Source organism: Melanerpes formicivorus, unplaced genomic scaffold (assembly GCF_026170545.1).
Source record: "Melanerpes formicivorus ecotype bairdi unplaced genomic scaffold, bMelFor1.0.p_v2 SCAF_36, whole genome shotgun sequence".
Classification (NCBI taxonomy): Eukaryota; Metazoa; Chordata; class Aves; order Piciformes; family Picidae; genus Melanerpes; species Melanerpes formicivorus.
The window spans coordinates 2,297,561-2,318,061 of NW_027142388.1; the positions used below are offsets into that span (position 1 = coordinate 2,297,561).

At 51.3% G+C, this 20,501-nt stretch overlaps 1 protein-coding gene across 1 annotated transcript in view; it reads right to left on the reverse strand.

Moving 5' to 3' along the window:
* Positions 1-11,576: 11,576 nt before the first annotated feature.
* PPIL2 (peptidylprolyl isomerase like 2) overlaps positions 11,577-20,501 on the reverse strand; it is an 88,984-nt gene continuing 80,059 nt past the window's right edge. The window contains exons 17-20 of the mRNA XM_068157282.1: positions 15,375-15,447; positions 15,153-15,215; positions 14,515-14,654; positions 11,577-12,964 (exon numbers count right to left, since the gene is read on the reverse strand). Coding sequence (XP_068013383.1) covers positions 12,871-12,964; positions 14,515-14,654; positions 15,153-15,215; positions 15,375-15,447 — 370 coding nt within the window. The 3' untranslated portion in view covers positions 11,577-12,870. The remainder of the gene's footprint in view (positions 12,965-14,514; positions 14,655-15,152; positions 15,216-15,374; positions 15,448-20,501) is intronic.

Genomic DNA, 20,501 nt, shown 5'->3' on the forward strand with positions numbered 1-20,501 from the left:
GCATGATCCTCAATAGAAAGTGAGCACAAATGATCTGCAGCCCCAGAGGCCTTCAGCCAGGCTGTGCTTGAGGGCCTCTGCTGCCCCTGCTCCCAGGCTGACAAAGCCCATGGATTTTTGCTTCAGCAGCACTGTTTCCCTATGTACTGAAACGTTTCTCACAGCATGGAGGCTGGAGACACAAATTAATGCCCTTTTAATCACCTACCCATAACATACAACCCCAAAAAGTTTCTCACATCATTCTTTCAGTGTTTACTAAAACAGAGACTTTGCTCTGGCAGGACCTCTCCTTTGCTGGCCCAAAACTCAGCTGAAGGTTAACAGCTCCACAAGTTAATGATTATCTTGCCTTGTTTGCTCAGTGTTTCAGAGTCAAAACATGTAAATATGACTCCCCCGTGTAATGGCTGTGGCCAGCCGGGGAGGAGCAGTGCAGAAAACATAAACAGGTCGCTTGGCAGAGGGAAGTGTTCCTGCCCCCTGGCCTCCCCAGCCTCCCAGCAGCATCCGTTCACCCTGACAGCAGCCAGCCAGGCCTGCTCAGGGTGACAGATCCATGGAGCCTGCTCTGAAAAAAACCCTCTCAAAATAGCAATTTCTAATCTCCCTCAAGGCTGTTCATCTGGTTTCTAATCCAGCAAAGCTGTACTGTAACGTGCTGTGATTCCCAGGCCGTTATTAGAAACCCCTCTTGGTTACAGCATTTACTGGGTCAGGGGCCTGCTGGCAGCGCTGGCCTGGGCAGAAATAGCTGCAAATACTCTTTGAGATGGATCTGAGACCGGTTGAGGCCGTGACCTGCCTGCACCTTACCTGTGAGCGCTGGATGTTTCTGAGGGCTCAGCTTTGTAGGCAACACCAGCTTCTCATTTAAAATTCTCTGAGGCCTGAAAGCAATCTCTGCTCTTCTGAAGACAAATGCAATAGCTGGTCCCATCCATTCCCTTTTAGATTAGACAGAAATGGCCTGACCATGTGCAGCAGACAAAGCTTCCTTGGCCACATCACAGGAGCAGAGGTTTTGCCCCTGCACCTTAGCTACATTCCATCTAGGATAATTGCATCTTGTCCACCTTCCCCTGGGTGGCCCTGACTGTCTCTGAGGACTGGATATGTTGGAGAGGTGAGGTGATGTGACTGATGTGGGTAGCATGGACACAAGTATGTGATATTTGCAGGATTAATGGGAATCCCTCTGGCAAAGGGCTCTAGATGAATGTGAAGGCAGTGCTCACAAACTGTGTCAGGGTCCTCAGGTGCAGGCATGCTATGTTAGTGAGGCAATGGGCTGTTAAATCTCCTCCTGCTACCAGAGCCTTAAGGGGCTCCCTGCAGCCCAGGATGATGCTTAGACTTTGAGGCTCTGGCTGAAGAGATACAGGCTCCCAAAGGAGCTCAGCTGGAGGGTGCTGCAAGGATAGTGGGGACACTGTGACAGAGTGTTGTCCTGGTGCTCAGCAGTATCTTGGTTGCTTGTGGGGAGAATGCCATGGCTGAGCCCCATCTGAAGTGGCTTTGGTGGTTCCAGGTCTATCCAGCTGTGCCGTGTAGCCTGGTGTCTCCACCCAGTTGGAAGCAGGATGGGGAGGTGGTAGGGAGCTCAGGTGGGTGCACAACACTTTCCTAACACCTAACCCTAACCATAAAATAATCTAAGCCTAAACCTTAACCCCAATCCTGGATTTACTGTGGCCTTGCTGGGGTGTGGAATGTGGCCAGGGACCTGCCTGGACGTGGGCAGGTTACAGGATGGATGTTGAAGCCCACAACAGGCAGAGATGGCCTGAGGGCCACCATGCCTTCTTCTTGCCATTGCTCAGCACCCTGCTAGCACTTCTGCATGGTCCTGAATGACAGTCCCTTGGTATGAGCTCTGAGTGGCTTCTGGTTTGGGTTTGCTGTTGCTCTCTGTGGCCTGCTACAGGCTTGATTTCAATGGGAGGTGAAAGTGTGTCGAGGCGTGGAGGTGGCTGAGCCAGCCCCATGCTGAAGGAAGCTCAGGCTGGTGTTGATTCCTCGACAGAGCAAGAATCCCTGAGCTGTGAGCAGGGTGCTTCCAAGCCCTCATCCTTGGGGGAAAAAACACATACAGGCTAAAGAAAAACCAAAATAATCAGGCCAAGCTCTAGCAGTGTGCCACTTGTTTTGTTCCAGATTAGCTGCTGCAGGACACCACTGGTACTTCACTGACCTGACCATTACACCCACTCTTCCCAGCTCTCTTTTTCTTTAAGACAGGTACTCTGCAAACTGCTATCTGTGCTTTCATGGGATGCTCATATAGGTGGCAAAGATATTGGTCTTGCTTCTGTGCATCTCCAGAATTGAGAGGCTGTGAGTGTGGTGGGGTGGAGGTCTGCTTCTGAGCACTCCAGCCCCAGGACAGTGAGACACAGCCTGGGCTGGGTGTGGGGAGCACCCTCCCACAAGGCAGGTGTGGTGACCAGGAGACAAGAGCCTTGGTTCAGTAAAGTGGCTGAGCACCATCCCTCCCCTCTTTGCCCTGTGCCAGGAGGGCCCTTTGCTGGGCACAGTGGTGCTGAGCTGGGTGATTTCCTTTCTGGAAAGGTTTCAGGTGCTGCCTGGAGCACGGGAGGGTTTTGCTGATCCCTCAGCCTGTAATCTTATTCCTGGACTCCCAAAGTCACTCTTGGCCCTGTTCCCTGCTCCTCCATCCCCAGGACAGGCTCTAATTGCCTCTTGGCAGGACAGCCCTGACCTGAGCTCTCCAGCTCCCAGCAGATTTCCCCAGTCCTGCTGAGTGTTTGCAAAAAAAGCCCTGATGATTTATTCTTGACAGCTTAGCTGGAGTAAAAACATGTTGCTCTTTACATCTAGTCTTAATTTTGTTTTGTTGTTGTTGTTTTTTAATCTAACAGAGGTTGCCAGTAATAATACAGCAGGAACAGCTCCTGGCCCTGTAACTGTCAGTTTTATGCCCTTTTTTCATGGCAAGTGCCAGCCTGGTTTCTTGCCAGCCCAATGTCTGCTGACAAAGTGCCTGGCAGTGATGCAGCCAGGGATTAGGGGCAGTGTGAGCGAGCCATGCTCCCTCAGCCCTCATGGTGATGGGGACAGCAGGTGACACCCAGCCCTTTGCTGCCATTTAAAGTCACTGGGAGGAGACAGCTGCCCCTCCCCAATCGCTGGTCATGGAAATATGGCTGGATGAAACGCAAACCCAACACAGACAGGGCTTACAGGCCAGTGCTTCAGGATGGGACATCCCCAGGCATACCTTTATTCTGGAAATAAGATGATCACAGCCTTTCCGCTCCTGCGGGATGAGGATGTTGGTTGGGCAGCGCCTACTGCAGCCCTGCAAGGCTGGAGCTGGGCAAAGCCCCATCCGATGGGCAGAGGAGGGGCCGGGAAAGTTTGCCTCAGGCCGGGTGAGGCCGGGCTAGTTTGTGTTAATCGCTTTCCTCGCCTGCACTGGGCGCGGGTCTGGCGAGGCAGCCGAGCTCTGCCTGGACAGTCCCCACCCTGCAGCTGGTGCCGCCCAGCATCCCTGCAGACTTTGCCTTATGGAGAGCAGGAGGGGAACACAGCAGTGGCTTCAGATGTGACCCTCCAGGTTCTTTGCTTTGTAAATACCTGCTCTCATACAATCAAAGCTGTCAAAGTTAGTTAAGGTCCTCCTTGCATCTCTGCCCACCTCCATGAGGTCTGTGGCCATAAAGCACAGTGAAAAATGAGCTTAGTCAGCTGAGGACCTGGGCAGAGACAGCGCAGGATTGGTGGAGATGGAGCACAATGGAGAAAGCAGAACTCTCACTCGGGGGGAGGCTGGTGTTGCCCAAATCAGACCATCATCCAGATGTGCTCCTGCTAGCTGGGATGGCTGCAGGATGTGGACATGATGCCTGGGCACATCTCTGGGCAATGAAGAGCTCCTTCCTTTTGACCACTGAAGCTTCGGAATCCCATTCACTGCCAGCCCCTTCTACAGCAACCCTGCCTTCCCCTGCCCTGCCAGGGGTGCCCACGGGCTTGACCCCCATTTCTGTGCCTCCTGGGGTGTCTTATGGTGGGAGTGTCTGTGGGAAAGGGGAGAAGGCTGAGCCCAGCAGCACAGCCCTGGGAAGGCTGAGCCATCTTTACCCCACAAACCCAGCTGCAAACCCAGGCTGTCCAACAGCTCAGCAGTGGGAATCTGGGTGGGGGCCAAGGACTTTGATCCCCAGCCATAAAAACCTCCTCCACAAGTTGACATCTCTTGTGAAATAACCTCCTGGGGGGGGGCTGAGCTGCTGTGAGCTGCCCCCATGGCCCCTGCAGGTTTGGCTGGTAAGCAATGGGCTTGCCTGCAGCCTCATCCCATCGAGGTGCAGTGCTGGTGCCAAGCGGCAGTGCTGGGCAGACCTTTGTGGCACCAAACACATTTTCCTTGGACTGCTCCCAAGCACTGCTGTGCTCCTCCCTGGGACATCGGCACATAGTGCAGCAAGGCCAGCCTAAAACCTTCCTGGTTGGGAAACACCAAGCAGAGGCCATGTGCCCAGCACAGCACCCAGCCCCTCCTCCAGAGATGCCCATCAGGAGAGGACAGGCACGGTTGCCTCAGTGCTGGGGGAACGGGAGCCTGCCTGTGCCAGGGCTGTGGGCAGGGTACCACAGGGCAGGTGGCCAGAGCTGCTGCACCAGCCCTGGAGTTAGTAGAAGTCGATACTAGTGTCTCCCTCAGAAGCCTTCAGAAAGTGGCTTAATTCTTGAAATGTATTTTCTTTCGTAATTTCTGGGGGTGCTCAGCTGCCATGGCCCACCCAGATTTGGGGTGGGTGATGCTGAGCTGTGGGGTGTGAGACTTGTGCTGTGCTGGACAGGAAATACCAGCCTGGCTGGCTATAAAGGGCCACAGGTGCTCTCTGCTAAAGGGCTCAATGACCTGCTGATGGACAATTTCTTTTTCCCATGTTGGCAGTCTTTAAACTCCACCATCATCCAACAGGCTGGCAGAGCAAGGCTTTTTATGTTATTAGAGGCAAACATGTGAAAAGAGGGATTTTTTTTGTGAACACCCCACTACAGCTTGAGTAAATCAAGGCAAGATGGGGGCTGCACAAAGACAGATGTGTAAACCAACAGCAAAAGAGACCTGGGGCTCTTCCTAGCAAGAAGCCTCCTGATGACACAAACATAAACCCTATCCTATGGTCCCAAATGCCACCAAACCCTCAGAGGAGGTGATGTTCCCCCTGAGCTCCTGCTGCAAACATCCTGGGTTTCCAGGCAGACACAGAACCAAGGCTCCTGCAGCCATGGCCGGCCCTGTCATGAGCTGCTTTATTTCACTGGTCTCTGGTCAAGCCCAGACTTTCACTGTTCTTGCATGCCAATTTTATCAGCATTTCTGCTCTTTATTTGTATCTTTGCAGCCTTGTCTCACACCCATGCAGACACCTGTCAGTGAGACACCTCTGTACTGGGGGCTGATTGTCCTGGGGATGTGCCTCAGTCTGCCACTGCACCCCTGATTGTTCCCCAGGGCAGGGGAGTTTAGGGCACTGGTGTCTTTAATACCACTCCAGTGTCACCTAGCCATGGCTTTTCAAGCTTGGCAGGACTTGGGAGTGTTTTTCCACTCTGCTAAGTTACCTGAGTGACTTCAGCACGCCCCTGTGTGTCCCCCTGCAGCTGGGCTCCAGTACACACCCCCTCAGCTTCATGGTTTTGCAGCCCAGGGCTGCTCCTCTCTAGGCAAGCGCTTCAGCCTGCAGCACCCAGCTGTCCCCCCTGAGTTTTGGGACTATCTGGTGCTGTGCTCCTGGTGCTGTGCTCCTGGTGCTGTGCTCCTGGTGCTGGCTGGGACTGAGTAGAACAGAACAGAACAGAATAGAATAGAATAGAATAGAATAGTATAGAATAGTATAGAATAGGTTGGAAGAGACCTTCGAGATCATCGCGTCCAACCTATCATCCAACACCACCTAATCAACTAACCCATGCAACCAAGCACCCTATCAAGTCTCCTTCTAAACACCTCCAGTGATGGTGACTCCACCACCTCCCTGGGCAGCACATTCCAATGGGCAATCACTCTCTCTGTGTAGAATTTCCTCCTAACCTCCAGCCTAAACCTATCCTGGTGTAGCTTGTTCTGGTGCTGGTTGCCTGGGAGAAGAGACCAGCCCCCACCTGGCTACAACCTCCATTCAGGTAGTTGTAGAGAGCAAGAAGGTCTCCCCTGAGCCTCCTCTTCTCCAGACTAAGCAACCCCAGCTCCCTCAGCCTCTCTTCACAGGGCTTGTGTTCCAAACTGAGTGAAACTCAGTGCCTTGGTGCTGAGCACTGCATCTTGTGGCAGGGATGGGGCCACTGCTGCTGGTCCCTGTGGTGCAGCAACAGCTCAGCAGCGTGGGAGAGTTTCCTTTCTTTATTGAAGAGTGCACTGAACTTTCCTTTTACCCACCACGAGGTTCCCATGGATTGGGGTGAAATCAGGGTCTGTCCCTGCGCCAGCCCCCGCACAGCGCCTGGGAGAGGGACCGGCCCCTTCTGGTCCCAGCGGAGAGGATGGAGGCAGCATCCCCAACACGCCTTTGCCCTCTTGCCAGGCCAGCTGAGGCCACAGCAGCACCAGCTCCCCAGAAAAAGGAAGTTTTGTACAAAACAAACCAACCAAACAAAAAAACCCAAACAAAGCCCCCCCAGCACCACCAAAACAAACCCCACACGAAACCCAAACTCTAACAACGTGGTGCTTTGGTTTTGTTTTTTTTTTTTAAGAGGAAAGAAAGCTCAGAAATGCTGCAAGCAGTGGAGACAAAGCACCAAAAATAGCCTGCGAAGTTTCCTCCCCGCGCTCTCCCTGCAGGCAGCCTGCACTATATTTGTCTTCCCCTGCCATTCCCGCTGCAATCAATGTGCGACTGCCGCTGGCGAGGAACCCGTCTATTAAAAGCTGGGCTGAGATCCGCCGTGGAGATGTCTGGAATCAAAAAATCTGGCCGTTCATGACAACACAAAGCAAGCTGCTGTCCTTCTCTGCACATCTTCCCAGCCCCAACAAAATCCTCTGCACTCAGCACTGGCCGCGCTCGGGAGCGGCCGTGGGAGCCTAACGCGGGTTTCCTTCCACGTGGGGAGGGATTTGCTCTTCGGCCGCGCAGAGCCTTGATGCTCGCTGCTGTCGCTGCCTTATCTCCCTGATTTGCTGCAGGCCGCCCTGGCGGGGCGGATTCCTCCCGGGTCAGTTGCGTTTATCACAAACCCAAATGGCTTTTATCATCCCTTTCATCCCTGGATGAAAGCGCAGATAGAAATCACTCGACTCCCCACGTTGCCTTGGTGGGCCACACTGATGGGTGCTCGCTTTGCCCCCCAGAGAAGTGGGGTAGAAGGGACAGGGGAGGCAAAGAGGAGCCTGGAGCCATTTCTGCCTCTGCCTGACCCCATGGGTCTGCCTGAAAAATGAACCCGTGGGGCTCTCCAGAGGCTTATGGTTCTGCCCATGGCTCTCTGCCCCACAGCATCATTCTATTATATTCTTTCTATCCTATCCTATCCTATCCTATCCTATCCTATCCTATCCTATCCTATCCTATCCTATCCTATCCTATCCTATCCTATCCGATATCCTACTATTCTATTCTATTCTATTCTATTCTATTCTATTCTATTCTATTCTATTCTATTCTATTCTATTCTATTCTATTCCTATTCCTATTCCTATTCCTATTCCTATTCTATTCTGTCATGGCCAGTGCTGCCAGGATGCTAGTCCCAGGCAGTGTCTGGGTGCTCCTCTGACTCTCCCCCAGCAGGAGGAGGGGATGCTGAGGGAGGCAGGAGGGCGAGGGGGCCGTTCTGAGGAGGCTGGAGGCAATGCAGCCTCTGTAGCCAAGCAAAACAGCGGCTGCGGGGGGATACAATTGCTGCCTATAAATAGCGCCGGGAAGCAAGCGTTAGGCAGGGCAAAAAGCAATTCAAGCTAAAGGACAATGCTGGCAGAAAAGCAAATAGATATCATTAGCCATTAATAAATGGAGGCCAAAGATTAGAGAAAGTATCTAATATCAGAAAAGTGAGAGCTTGGAAGGCTTTCCAGGGGGGAGGGTAGGGGAGAACTTGACCAGAGTTTAAAACAGGCTGTGGCTATTTTTTAAAAGCCATTAAGTTATGAGCTGTCAGATGCAGCCTGCTGTGATTGCTGATGAGCCTTTTTTTCTGTGTAAAAGGGAAGATTTGGCCTCACCATGACGTCAGGAGCTGCAGAGGAGCTTGGGAAGCTGCCCTGTGCACAGCCCTGTGGGCTACAACTCACAACCTTGTTAGGGACCAAACTTGTCTGGAGGGACACTTTAAACCCAGTTTCCCAGCAATGCTGGGAGAGTAAGGCAGGTGCCAGCAACTTGCCACAGGCGTGTGCCAGCCCAGGGACATGGGTGTTTTTTTCTCACCAGGGTGAAGGCATCCTGCTAGCAGCAGAAGCCCCTGCCAGCAGGACCTGCAGATGCCAGTGAAGTGCTGCTGCAGCAGTTCACATCCTGCACTGCCAGCCCAGGCCCCTGCATAGTCAGCCAGGCATGAGGCCCCTGCACCCTCCCAAACTCCATAAAATTCAAGGTACCAGCTTGAGGCATAGAAGAAAACTTTGCAGAGATGAACCCCCCTGGGCCAGCGGCGCAGGAACAGCCCCAGTGGAGGGAGCAGAGGGGTCTGGGAGAGATGGTTCCTCTTCCTTCCTTCTTGTGAAGGCAATTCTGGACAAACAAGCACATGAAGGACACACAACAGTAAGCAGTGAGCTCACTCACCCCAGCCCTGCTGACCTTTACACAGAAGTGGTGGGAGCAAAGTTGGTGCTGGCATTGCAGCAGCACTGAGACTTTGCAGAACTCCTGCTCCCACCCTTGAACAATAGACACCAGGTGCCCATCATGCCCATACATGCCCTCCTGCACTCCCTGTGGCAGAGCCACCAAGGCAAGCAGCACAGTCTTGTACCAGATGCAGGGACTGGTGCCTGTAGAACACCCACTTTGTGGCAGTGTCAGCCCTCCACACTGGCCCTCGCTCCAGAAGCCCTGTCCCTGCACCATCCCCGTGGGAAAGAGCAGGGTGGGGACCCACAGAGTTCACTGTGGGAACTCAAACACCCCTGGCCTTCATGGCAGACTCATATTTGAGCCACTTGGGAGACTGCTGTGAGCAGCCAGCAGAGCTTTGCCTGAACAAAGCCCAGGACAGCTCTGCTCACCCGTGATAAGAGCAGGAGGCTGACTCGGGCAGGGAGCTGGCGGACGGGCCTCTTATCTGCTCCAGGCTGCTGCGGAGGCTTGGCTTTGCTACTGGGGGAACCGCAGGATTCATTTTCCCTTGAAGTCTCTGCAGAGTCCTGTGCCTCTCTGGAAGCCACATTTTAGCTGAGAAGTTGTTCTTGGCTCAAATAAAAATTGCATTGTCTGTGCTGAACAAGCAGGTGGGCTGGATAAAGCCTTGAAACCCCTTGTCTCCACTGACTCCTGCAGCAGCATCCTGCACCACCCCCGATGGAGCGAGCTGCCCCTTGATTCTCAAACACCATCAGCCCTGCTTGTCCCATCCCATGTCATGTGGAGCAGTTCCAACATGTGCCCAGGCTGGGGCTGAGACCAGAGAGCTGCTCCTGCCTTGGGGTTCAGCTGTGTCCCATGGCTGGAGCTGGGGTGCAGCAGCAGTGCAGGCAGCAGCAAGCTGTGTGTCTGTGTGGGTATGGTGGTGGCAGGGAGATGGTTCCTCCCTGGCTGCTATTTCCAGCAGATGAAGTCACCATGCTTCACTGCCTGAGCTCAGTGGAGGGTGAGTCAGTCTTGGCCTCACCAAGGCAGCTGTGTGCAGCCCCTGGTCCCTCGCCATGCCCACCATGGCTTGTGCTTGTGCAGCAGCACTGCAATGCCTGTGGCCTCAGCTCCCTGCAATGCCCATGCCTTGTGCTTGTGCAGCCCACGATCACAACAAGCTTTTTGTTTACAAATCCTCACAGAGATTTTTCACACACATTATTGGCTGCAAATGGCCACACTGTGGCTGTTGGCCCCAGTGCAGCACAGCTACTCACCAGCTACTGCTGCCTCCCAGGGCAGGTGTCCAGCATGGACCTGCATGCTGAGGTCACCTTTGACACTGCATGGCCACAACCACTACTTGCTGGGTACTAGCAGCCATGGCTGGATCCTCCACAAATCTGCCTGGGCTGCTCAAGGGATGTATGTGAGGTCAGGGTTGTGGGAAGAGGGAAGAGACTGAGCTGCCATGGCACCTTTCACACCAGCACTGGGCTGGGCTGACCCTACTGGGAGCTTCTCTCTCTGACTGAGCTACCTTCTCCTCTTCAGAGGTTTTTCCACTGCAGGGCTTAAGGCCTGAGCAGCAGACCCACTGCAGCAGACTTTGTGGTTCTGCTGACTGCAAGAAAATCTGAAACTAAAGCCCATTTGGCCAAGTATGCACAAGAACAGGTGTGGGAGGGTGCAGAGTGGTGGGAACTCGGAACACAAATTTGCTGCAGGTCTGGCTGAGCACTGACAGCCCTCACTTGCTGCCCTGTAGAGGCTGTCAGTGCAACTCTACTCCATTCTACTCAACTCCAGCCCAGCTGCTGATTCAGCACACAGCCTTGGCCAAGCCACTTGGCCTCTCCACTGCAGCACCCTGGGGACAGGCAAGAGCCAGCATCTCCCAGCCTGGGAGTTACCAATGACAGCAGGGAGCACCAGCATGGATCTGGGTTGAGTGGTGATCAGAGGCTGAAGAGCTTCAGCTCTGCTTATAGCAAAACTGAGTGTACAGCCTTTCCTAAACACAGGAAATGGCTCTTTGTGCCCAATCTTATGGGGGCACTTGTGATGAAACAGGCTGTGCAAAGGCAGAAGGGCAGCAGCCAGTCCCACCTGCACTTTGCACAGCAGTTCTCCTTGGTGGACTGCAGGGACTGCTGCCAAAAAGCTGGAGTGGAAAGGGAAAGCAGGCAGTTATCTCTGCAGCCTGCTTGCTGCGAAAGGAAACTGGCCCTTACAGCAATCTGCAACAGGCACTCTTGCTGAAACAGGAGTCCTTGCCACACCTCTGCTGCCTTCCTTGTAATCAAAAGCTCCTTTCTTTCAGAATAATCCCCATTTTAATCTAGTACAAAAAGCATTTCAGCCTTACAGATGTCATTAAACTGCTCCAGCTCTGTGCACCTGACAGCTCCAGAACGTGCTGCAGCACAAGTTGGGTAGAAGGGAACAATAACAATTTATCAGGGAAAGGCCAGCCCAGGAGAAGGGAGAGGTTTCAGTGAGGTACAAGAAACACAGCTTGAGGAAAGTCCCATCACATGCCCTGTTCCAGGAATAAAACTCAAGTCCTTTCTAACTTACATGCTGCAAAACACTGCCAAACAACACCTCCCCACCCCCCAGCCCCCCCATTCTTTCAGACTGCTTTGGACTTCCTATCATTGAACAAAGATGTAATCACATCCGCAGCGAGTCCAGAGCTCCTTGTGAGCATCTCAAAAGGTAGGAATGAATCATTTCCTTGCACAACAATCAACTGTGCAATGCCATGGTCTTGGAAATGACAGCTGAAGAGTTGAAGGAAAGCACTGGAAAGAAAATAAAAGCATTTAATGCAAAACATTTTACCAAAAGTGTTTTTACAGCAATTTCCTATCCATGGAGTCTCTCCTCACAGCACAAACCACCAATCCAAAGGCATTGTTGTTACAAAGCTGAGTACAAAATTACCTCCTTGGTCACATGGAGAGGTAGGGAGAACATCTCAGTCATCTGGAAACACCCAAGATGAACTGAGAAGCAAGCTTCAGGATGTAGCCTGCCAGGTCTATGTGTTGGCAGCACCCATGGCATTTTGGAGGACAACTCCACAGGCTGCTTCATCTTTACCCCAAAAGGTCTTTGTTAAGCTTCCCAGTAGTCTGTGGGTGCAATGGAAGCAGCTGAGCTGCCTGACAGCTGTGTTACAGGGGTTTCCCTAACCATGGCAGGCCTGAAGCCAGGACAGACTACAGCCTGTGCCCCTGTAAGGAGCAGACTTTAGGGAGGGCTGAAAAACAGTCATAACAGCTGTTTCTATTCCCACTCAGGTACTTCAGGCTGTAGTGTCTGAGGCCTGAGGACAGGTCTGAACTGGCCCCTAAAGCTGCCCAGTGGGTCAGGGAAGGCCAGTACCTGGGGGGAACTGGTGCAGCTACCCCAGGCTTATCCAGATTCACTGCTTCCCAGGCTGTCAGAGCCTTAAATGGGCACAGAGCAAACTCATTCTGGAGTGAGCGAGACCCTGCAGAGACTGGCAGCAGTCACTCCAGCCAGGATCCTGGCAGGCCCACAAAGAGCAAGACACAGAACTGGTCCTTGTTGAGAAGTAGCAAAGGCAGCTGGAAGGGCAGGGCAGGCCGGAGCCCTCCCCTCCCACCCGCAAAGCACTGCAGCAGCACAGGCACCTCCCCAGCAACGAATCCATTCCCTCATTTGGCAGCCTTGGCTTGCCTGGAGGCGATTACCTGTCAAAGGAGCTCTTTCACCAGCAGGGCTGCTCACTGAAGGAGCCTCCTGCAAGGCCAGGCTCTGCCTGGTCTGCTGCCAGCCCGGCAGAGAAAGGCTCCAGCTAATCCCCAGCGGAGCTGGGCTGCCTGCTCCCCGCCTAGCAAAACAACAACAAAAAGGCATTCGAGGAAGATGCAGTGGGGGGAATGCAGCTCTCTAGAAAACAAAGCCACATTAACCAGCCTTAACAAAGCAACAGTCTTCTTCCCCCGTGGAAGGGCAGGCTGGTGCCTTCCCTCCCAGGACAGACTCTCTTTTGGGCTCTTTGGGGGCACATGGGAGACTGCCTCTTCTTTTCTTGCTGTGCTGCTCCAGTGCAAGGCTCCCTGCGCTGCTACCAGGAGCTGAAGTCCCCAAAGCCTGTGATCTTCTTCTCTTTCTTTGCAGCTGTGCTGGTTGAGGGCCCATCATCTCCTGCACTGCGCTTCCTGGAGCCAAACAAAAACAAGTCTCAGGGACTGCTTACTGTTTGGTGGGACCCTTCCTCTCCCAGCAACTGCAACAGAAGAGCCAGCCCATCCCCTAGCAGTTAGAGAGGAGCACAAGCTCTGCGCCAGCACGGGAACTGCCCGGGAGGCTAGGATGGGGGCCTTTGGCACACCCAAAGAGAGGGAGAGTCTGTCAGTCTGTGCAGATGGTTTGGGTCAGGCTTTGAACACTTCCAGCAACATGCTCAAAACCCAACAAGTTCTCCAGGCCAGAGCTGAGGATTTAACAGCTGTGCTTTTTTAGCACAGTCACAGTGAGCACGTGAGCCCCGAGTTCTCTCACCACCTTCTCACCTGCATTTGTGGCAGGAAAAGGACTTAAGGGGCATTAGGTGTAAAGCAGCTAGGCAAGTTTGTCAGATCCTTTCCTGTTTCTTCAGCACAGCCTGTTGCAGTTGCTGCTGCTATTCTTAGCCTCCCTAAATCGCAGTTTACAGCACCATGGAAACACTATGCAGCCAGCTCACGTGCTGTGATTTTATTGTCGGGTATCAGTAGCTGATCGGGAGAGCCCTGAACCTGCCAAAGGGCTGCTGCAGCCTGAACTCCTAGTTTCAAGGCAGGCTGCAGTGAGTGAAGGACTGGGAAAGAAAAGCCCTTTCTACACTATTTGCCCCTCTCCACAGAACTGCAAGCACTGCTTGGGTCTCCTCTGCAAACACAGCACAGAATGGCAACAGTTTTAAGCTGAACGTAGCATTTTACCGGACAAGCAGTATTTTGTAACCAAAACACCTAACTGACCTACATGGGCTAACATATTTTTGTTCTCAGTGAGGCAAATGTAAGTCACACAGGCACACACAAGCTGATTAAATAGCTGTCCAGATCTGTTGTGTGCAGAAATAAACACCTCATGCAGCAGACAAACAGCATTTTGCAAATGCTTTCAGAGAAGCCTGCAGAAAAGGAAGTGGAAATAATCTTTTTTCATCTACCCAAAACTCATGCAAAGCTACCACTGGAGAGGGTGTCTGGGAGAGTATGCTCTAGGACAAGCCTGTACAACCAGCCAGTCACCCTGGAGCTACTTGCCAGACACCCTGTGCTCCCAAGGCAAGCCTGGGAGGCTGCTCCCCTTTCTGGCCATTTCAGTTGTGCTGGTACAGCTGCCACTGAACAGGGAACCAGCTCCACAGGCTGACATGGGCTCAAGGCAATGACTCTGTGCAGGGGGGAAACTGCTAAAAGAGAAGCCTCTGTGGGACCATGACCTTCAGAAATAGCTGCAGAAAAGGAAGTGACACAGAACAGTTCCTCAAGGCCATCTTGGTCACATTCAAGTGCTAAAAGAAAAGCTCAGGTAACTTGTAACCTTGAAAAACAACAGGAGCAGAGGCAACTCTTGTCTGTTAGGACTGCATGAGGATGTCTTTGCAAAGCCTGCTGGCACAAAGCAATCATCTGAGCAATGGCACTGGACAGGGTCAGTGTCCAGCAGGAAAGACAAGTAAAACACTCCACAAAGATCAGCTGGGCAGGGAACTCACGCTGCAGCCAAGTTGATGTACTTCCCAATCCCCTGCCGGTATGTTTTAGGAGTCTCAACCTCTTTCTTTGGTGGGACCACCTCAGCTTTTGTTTTGGCTGCTTCTTCTTCCAGCTGGACCCTCTCTCTTTCTGCAGCAACCTGTGGGTAGCAAAGAGTGCAATCTGTTGCAAGAGCTAGTTCAGAGTAAGGTGAAAATCTCTACAAACCTTTGAAGCTTTTAAGCACTCTAAACCAGTACCAGCAATCAGCACTGCTATGATTACAGGGTAGGCTTTAGGAGACAGACCTCAAGGGCTGCTACAAACAGGCTGTCTGCAGCCTTCAGAACAAGACTTGTCTCTCTTCACACCTGCAGTTACCCATAGCTACTGTGGGCATTTGTAAAAGAAGCCATCCTAAGCATGATGGACTGGGAGCTGCGCCAGACTCCGTTATGAGACCTCTCTGCTGAAAGAGCCACAACAATCCTGGCACACGAGGCAATGCTGAGCAGCAGCTGTTTAATCTTAGTTTGCAGCCACATGGGCCAGGCACTTGCCCATGCTGAAAGAAAAGGCATTTAGTTACAGCCTTCTCCAAAGAAGACCTTTGGCCTTTCAAAAAAACCAACCAACTAACCAACCAACCTATCCTCACCTGAGCATCTGCCTCTTCATATGGGTCCACAAAAACAGTTGTTGTCTGAATTCGTATCTCCTCCTGGGAGCAGAAGAGAAGGATTGCAAATCAGGCTACTGATGAAGTTGTGCCACCTCCCCCATGTGTGTCTTTCAGAGAAGCATCAGCAGGTGAACTGCACTGCTATGAGGCCAAACACATTGGCTCCCTCCTGCACAGCCCACAGTGCTTCCCAGGTACCTTAGGACGGTCTGTTTTTGGGTCACTTTCCACATTCTCCATAGCAGTCAGAGTCTCAAAGCCACCAACGACCCTAAAAGGGGAAGGACACATATTCCAGCTGTCACAACACACTCAAAATGTCCCTTCCAACTCATATGTGTAATTTGTGCCCATTACACTAGCAGATTTGTAAGTCATCATGTTTGGTGGAAGGGGAATCAGCAACCCAACAGACTTGGTCAAGAAAGTAAAAATGTTTTCATTAACTTATGATTTTTTTACCTTTTTTTTTTCCCCTTCTAAATTCTGTGGCAAACCAAAGAGTGATATTAGGAAGAAAGTGAGTTCTGACTACAGCAGTATGGGACAGTAGTGACAGAGGTGTGCATAGTAACACCCAGTAATGCAGAAAGCACAGGACTGCTCCAAAACCAACACAGGGTGGGGGATGATGAAGTTGAGAGCAGCCCTGCAGAAAAGGACTTGGGGGTGCTGGTGGATGAGAAGCTGGACAAGAGCCAGCAATGGGCACCTGCAGCCCAGAAGGCCAATGGCATCCTGGGCTGCACCAAAAGCAGTGAGGCCAGCAGATGGAGAGAGGAGATTCTGCCCCTTTGCTCTGCTCTGGTGAGACCTCACCTGGAGCACTGCATCCACCTCTGGAGCCCTCACCACAAGAAGGACACGGACTGATGGAGTGGGTCCAGAGGAGGGGCACAAAAATGATCAGGGTATTGAAAACCTCTGCTGTAAGGACAGGCTGAGAGAACTGGGGCTGTTCACCCTGGAGATGAGAAGGGAGCTAACAAGGCGGCTGCAGAGGGACTGTGTGCAAAGGCCTGTAGGGACAGGACAAGCAGCAACAGTTTGAAATTAGAGAAGAGCAGACTTAGATTGGCTATTAGGAGCAAGTTCTTAAGCATGAGGGTGCTGGAACATTGCCACAGGCTGCCCAGGGAGGTAGCTGAGGCCCCATCCCTGGAGATCTTAGAGGTCAGGCTCGACAAGGCTCTGAGCAACCTGATCTAGAGGAGGATGTCCCTGCTGACTGCAGGCGGCTTGGACTAGAAGACCTTTGGAGGCTCCTTCCAACCCAAACCGTTCTATGATTCTGTAACATGAACACCACAACCACCAGCTTGTGAGGACTCTGGGCAAGCTGCAGAGCATGGAGTCACAGCCACAAGACAGTGCTGGGACACTTGTCATGGCAGTTTTTGTGCACAAGGACATTAGATCCCTGGCCTCTCATTTTTCGAGTCAGCATATCCAAACAGCTCTTTCAAAACGTCTAAGAAAGGCTGAAGACTTTCTGGACTGTTACATGTTCATTTAAAAACAAAACAAAAAAAAGTGTGGAACAATGGGAAAGTTCCAGAAAAGGATATTTGGAAAGGATAAATGGGGGTGACCCAGATAATTCTAAGCCTATCATCCTGGCATCCATCCCAGCACAGTAACGGAATAGCGGAGACAGGACATGATTAAGAAAGAAAGGAAATAACTAATGGCAATTGACAAGGTTTTGTGGAAAACAGTCTGTCAAACAACCTTCTCTCCTTGGGACCACAGATGTGGTACACAGGGACAACAGTGTCCAGGGAACAGACTTCTGGAAGGTGGCTGATGTTTTGATTGAAAAAGCAGAAGGATGTGAAGCAAACACGGCACACATGAAACAAAATTGGCTGCCAGGTGTTGAAAGCTAATTTTAAATAGGAAACACTGAGTCAGTTAGGTTTCCAGGGGGGTCCTGCTGGGACTGGATCTTGGTCCCTGGGTATTTAACACTTTTATCCACATCATCACTCCCAATTAAATTTGAAAACAGATATATTTAGAAGAGCAGTAAATAAAGATGAAGACAGGCCGCTGATGCCGAGCAATCCAGATCCCTTACAGAGCAGACTTGCTGGACAACATCTGGTTGAACAGAGCCAGGAACCACAAGTACAGCCCCTGCTTAATGGCTGTGAGACAATGAAAAGCAGCCATAACTCTCCAAAACACTGCTCCTGGAGCCAGGGGCTGGGAGCCTGGAAGTGAGGGCAGGACCTGGCCATCGAGGAGCCCTGGGCTGCCCCTAGGACCGGGCTGCCAACACAAGAGTGAGCAATCGTGGCAACTGTTCTGAAGCCTGACTGCTGGCATTACTGGGACCCTGGGTACCAGCACAGGCTGGCTGTTAACAGCTGGGCAGAAGAAATGGCAGATATATCAACTTAAATGAAACTGCTGGAGTATGTTGAGGGTTTTACCACCTCACTCTACCTTCCTATCAAAGAAATGAATGACACCTTGACCAAAAAATGTATCATCTTCACAGGTGTTTGACACAATTACACACTCACACTATGACAGCTCACTCTTGCAGGTGTTTGGCAGCCAGCCTGCCCTCTCCAGTCCTGGCATGAGCCTGTCCAGCTAGCAACAAGAGAGGCCCATGACCATCGAATGGGCTGCCCAGGGAGGTGGTGGAGTCACCATCACTGGAGGTGTTTAAAAGGAGACTGGATGAGGCACTTGGTGCCATGGTTTAGTTGATTAGATGGTGTTGGGTGATGGTTGGACTTGATGATCTCGAAGGTCTTTTCCAACCTGGTCTATTCTATTCTATTCTATTCTATTCTATTCTATTCTATTCTATTCTATTCTATTCTATTCTATTCTATTCTATTCAGCTGTGATGGTCTCAGCTGATCCAAGAGAAACAGACCTTGTACTACCAGTCCACTCCACACTACTTCCATGCCTCACACACTCCTCCCAGGAGCCACATGAACCAAACCAAACAGGCTGACCACAGTGGTCTGAGAGGCAGGCAGTTCCTTCTCACTCAACACCCCTTGTGCTTAGTGCACCACCACTGCCTCTTGCTGCTGTCCCACAGGCTGGTACAGGCACCAAACACAACCAAAGAGACCCCATCACAGAAAATACAAGGGTGTAAATCAGGAAGGGTGCTGCTCAGCACATGACTCAGGCAGACCTGTCCTTGCTAACGTCTCATTGCTGCTGCTTTCCTCCCCTTTGCTCCCCAGGGGCCTGTAGATACTCTGTAATCAGGTTGTGGCTTTTAAGAGCAATCAAACCCCATGCATGCAGGCTAGAACAGCCTCCTTCACTAGCAACTAGAGGTAGCACACTGGGGAAAGCTGCACAGGGCTTGACGACCCTGCACGAACTTTGGAAACTTGGTAACAAAAACTCAATTAAACAAATCCTCCTGCAGGCCAGTATCAGATTCCCTCACAATGCTGATGATTAACACACAGCCTAAGATACACACACTGTATTTTAACTGCCCCTAAAGGAAACTTCTGATTTAATATTGGAGGATTTTCCAGCCAGCAGCTCCACTCATTATCTGCTTGTATGTTTTCATTTAATTAGCTTCTGATAATTTGAAATAGCCAGGTCAGCTATGCCCTGGCAATCTCAGCTGAGTAATCCCTCAGCCCATAGCTAGACCTCCCACAGCATTAGCCCTAATGCATTCTGGTGAAGCTCATGAATCTGCAGTTGCTATGCTAATTAAACTTTATTGGCAACACTATGTCACTTGTACATTTCACAAGGGCTGTGATAGATGTGGCACTCACAGGTCAGCAGTAAATGACCTGACCAGTCTATTTTGTTCTGGGCCCCTCAGTTGTTCTGGGCCCCTCAGTTGTTCTGGGCCCCTCAGTTTAGGAAGGATGTTGACTTGCTGGAACGAGTTCAGAGAAGGGCAACGAAGTTGGTGAGGGGTTTGGAACACAAGCCCTATGAGGAGAGACTGGGGGAGCTGGGGCTGCTTAGCCTGGAGAGGAGGAGACTCAGGGGTGACCTTATTGCTCTCTACAACTACCTGAAGGGGGGTTGTAAACAGGCAGAGGTTGGTCTCTTCTCCCAGGCAGCCAGCACCAGAACAAGAGGACACAGTCTCAGGCTGCGCCAGGGGAAGTTCAGGCTGGAGGTCAGGAGGAAGTTTTACACAGAGAGAGTGATTGCCCACTGGAATGGGCTGCCTGGGGAGGTGGTGGAATCACCATCACTGGAGGTGTTCAGGAGGAGACTTGATAGGGTGCTTGGTTGCATGGGTTAGTTGATTAGGTGGTGTTGGATGATAGGTTGGACACGATGATCTTGAAGGTCTCTTCCAACCTGGTCTGGTCTATTCTATTCTATTCTATTCTATTCTATTCTATTCTATTCTATTCTATTCTATTCTATTCTATTCTATTCTGACATGATCATAAAGGGCTAAGGGGTAGACGACAAACTTGTTATGCCTGCAGAGCATGCAATTCTCTTTTCTTCTCAGCTTCTTGTCTCCAAAACAGAGAATTGTCTTTTCTTTTGACACCCCTGCACTCTTTGAGATTTTGCAGGGCACCTCCAGACACATTAGTGTTGACATCACCAGCTCTCAATGTAGTTTTATGTCTTTAGATACTGCCATAATACCAATTAAAAAACCCCACCTAATTTGAATACCAACCACCAGCTCAGAGAAGAGAGCTCTGACCAGAGGAACTGAAAATAATTGAGTAGTCACTTTTTTTGTTCAGGGAGCACTTGGAAGGTCCAGCTGCAGCTGGTGTTCCATCAGTAAAAATTAAAATCAAAGGAGGACAAGATCTGATTGTGAACATCACCCATCCAGGGAAAAATGAGCTACACACTAATCAAGCAAGCTCTCAAAACATCACACCTTGTTATTGCCAAATCCCAGGAGGTTACACTGCTGCACTGAAATCAGTTTCACGATACAAAGTGTCTAAGCTCATGCACTGACATCTCTTAGAGCAATTGCTTCTCAGAGAATGAGGAAACCAACAGGCTGAGGTGGTTTGGGGGATTCTTTGTCTGTCCCACAACATGCACTCTGGCTGTAAGAGCAAAAACTCAGACGTCTTGCCACAAAAAATGCCCATACGAGTCACAATCAGAAACGACCATCAGATCACTACATTAAAGCATAAACCCCCCTCTAAACAGAGGGCTCTAATATTATTCTAATAGCCACCAACTTTGAACAAAAAGCCCAGTCAGTGAATAAATTGGAACCTCAGGCCCAGAGGAGGGCCACAAAGATGCTCAAGGGGCTGGAGCACCTCTCCTATGAAGACAGGCCAAAAGAATTAGGGCTGTTAGCCTGGA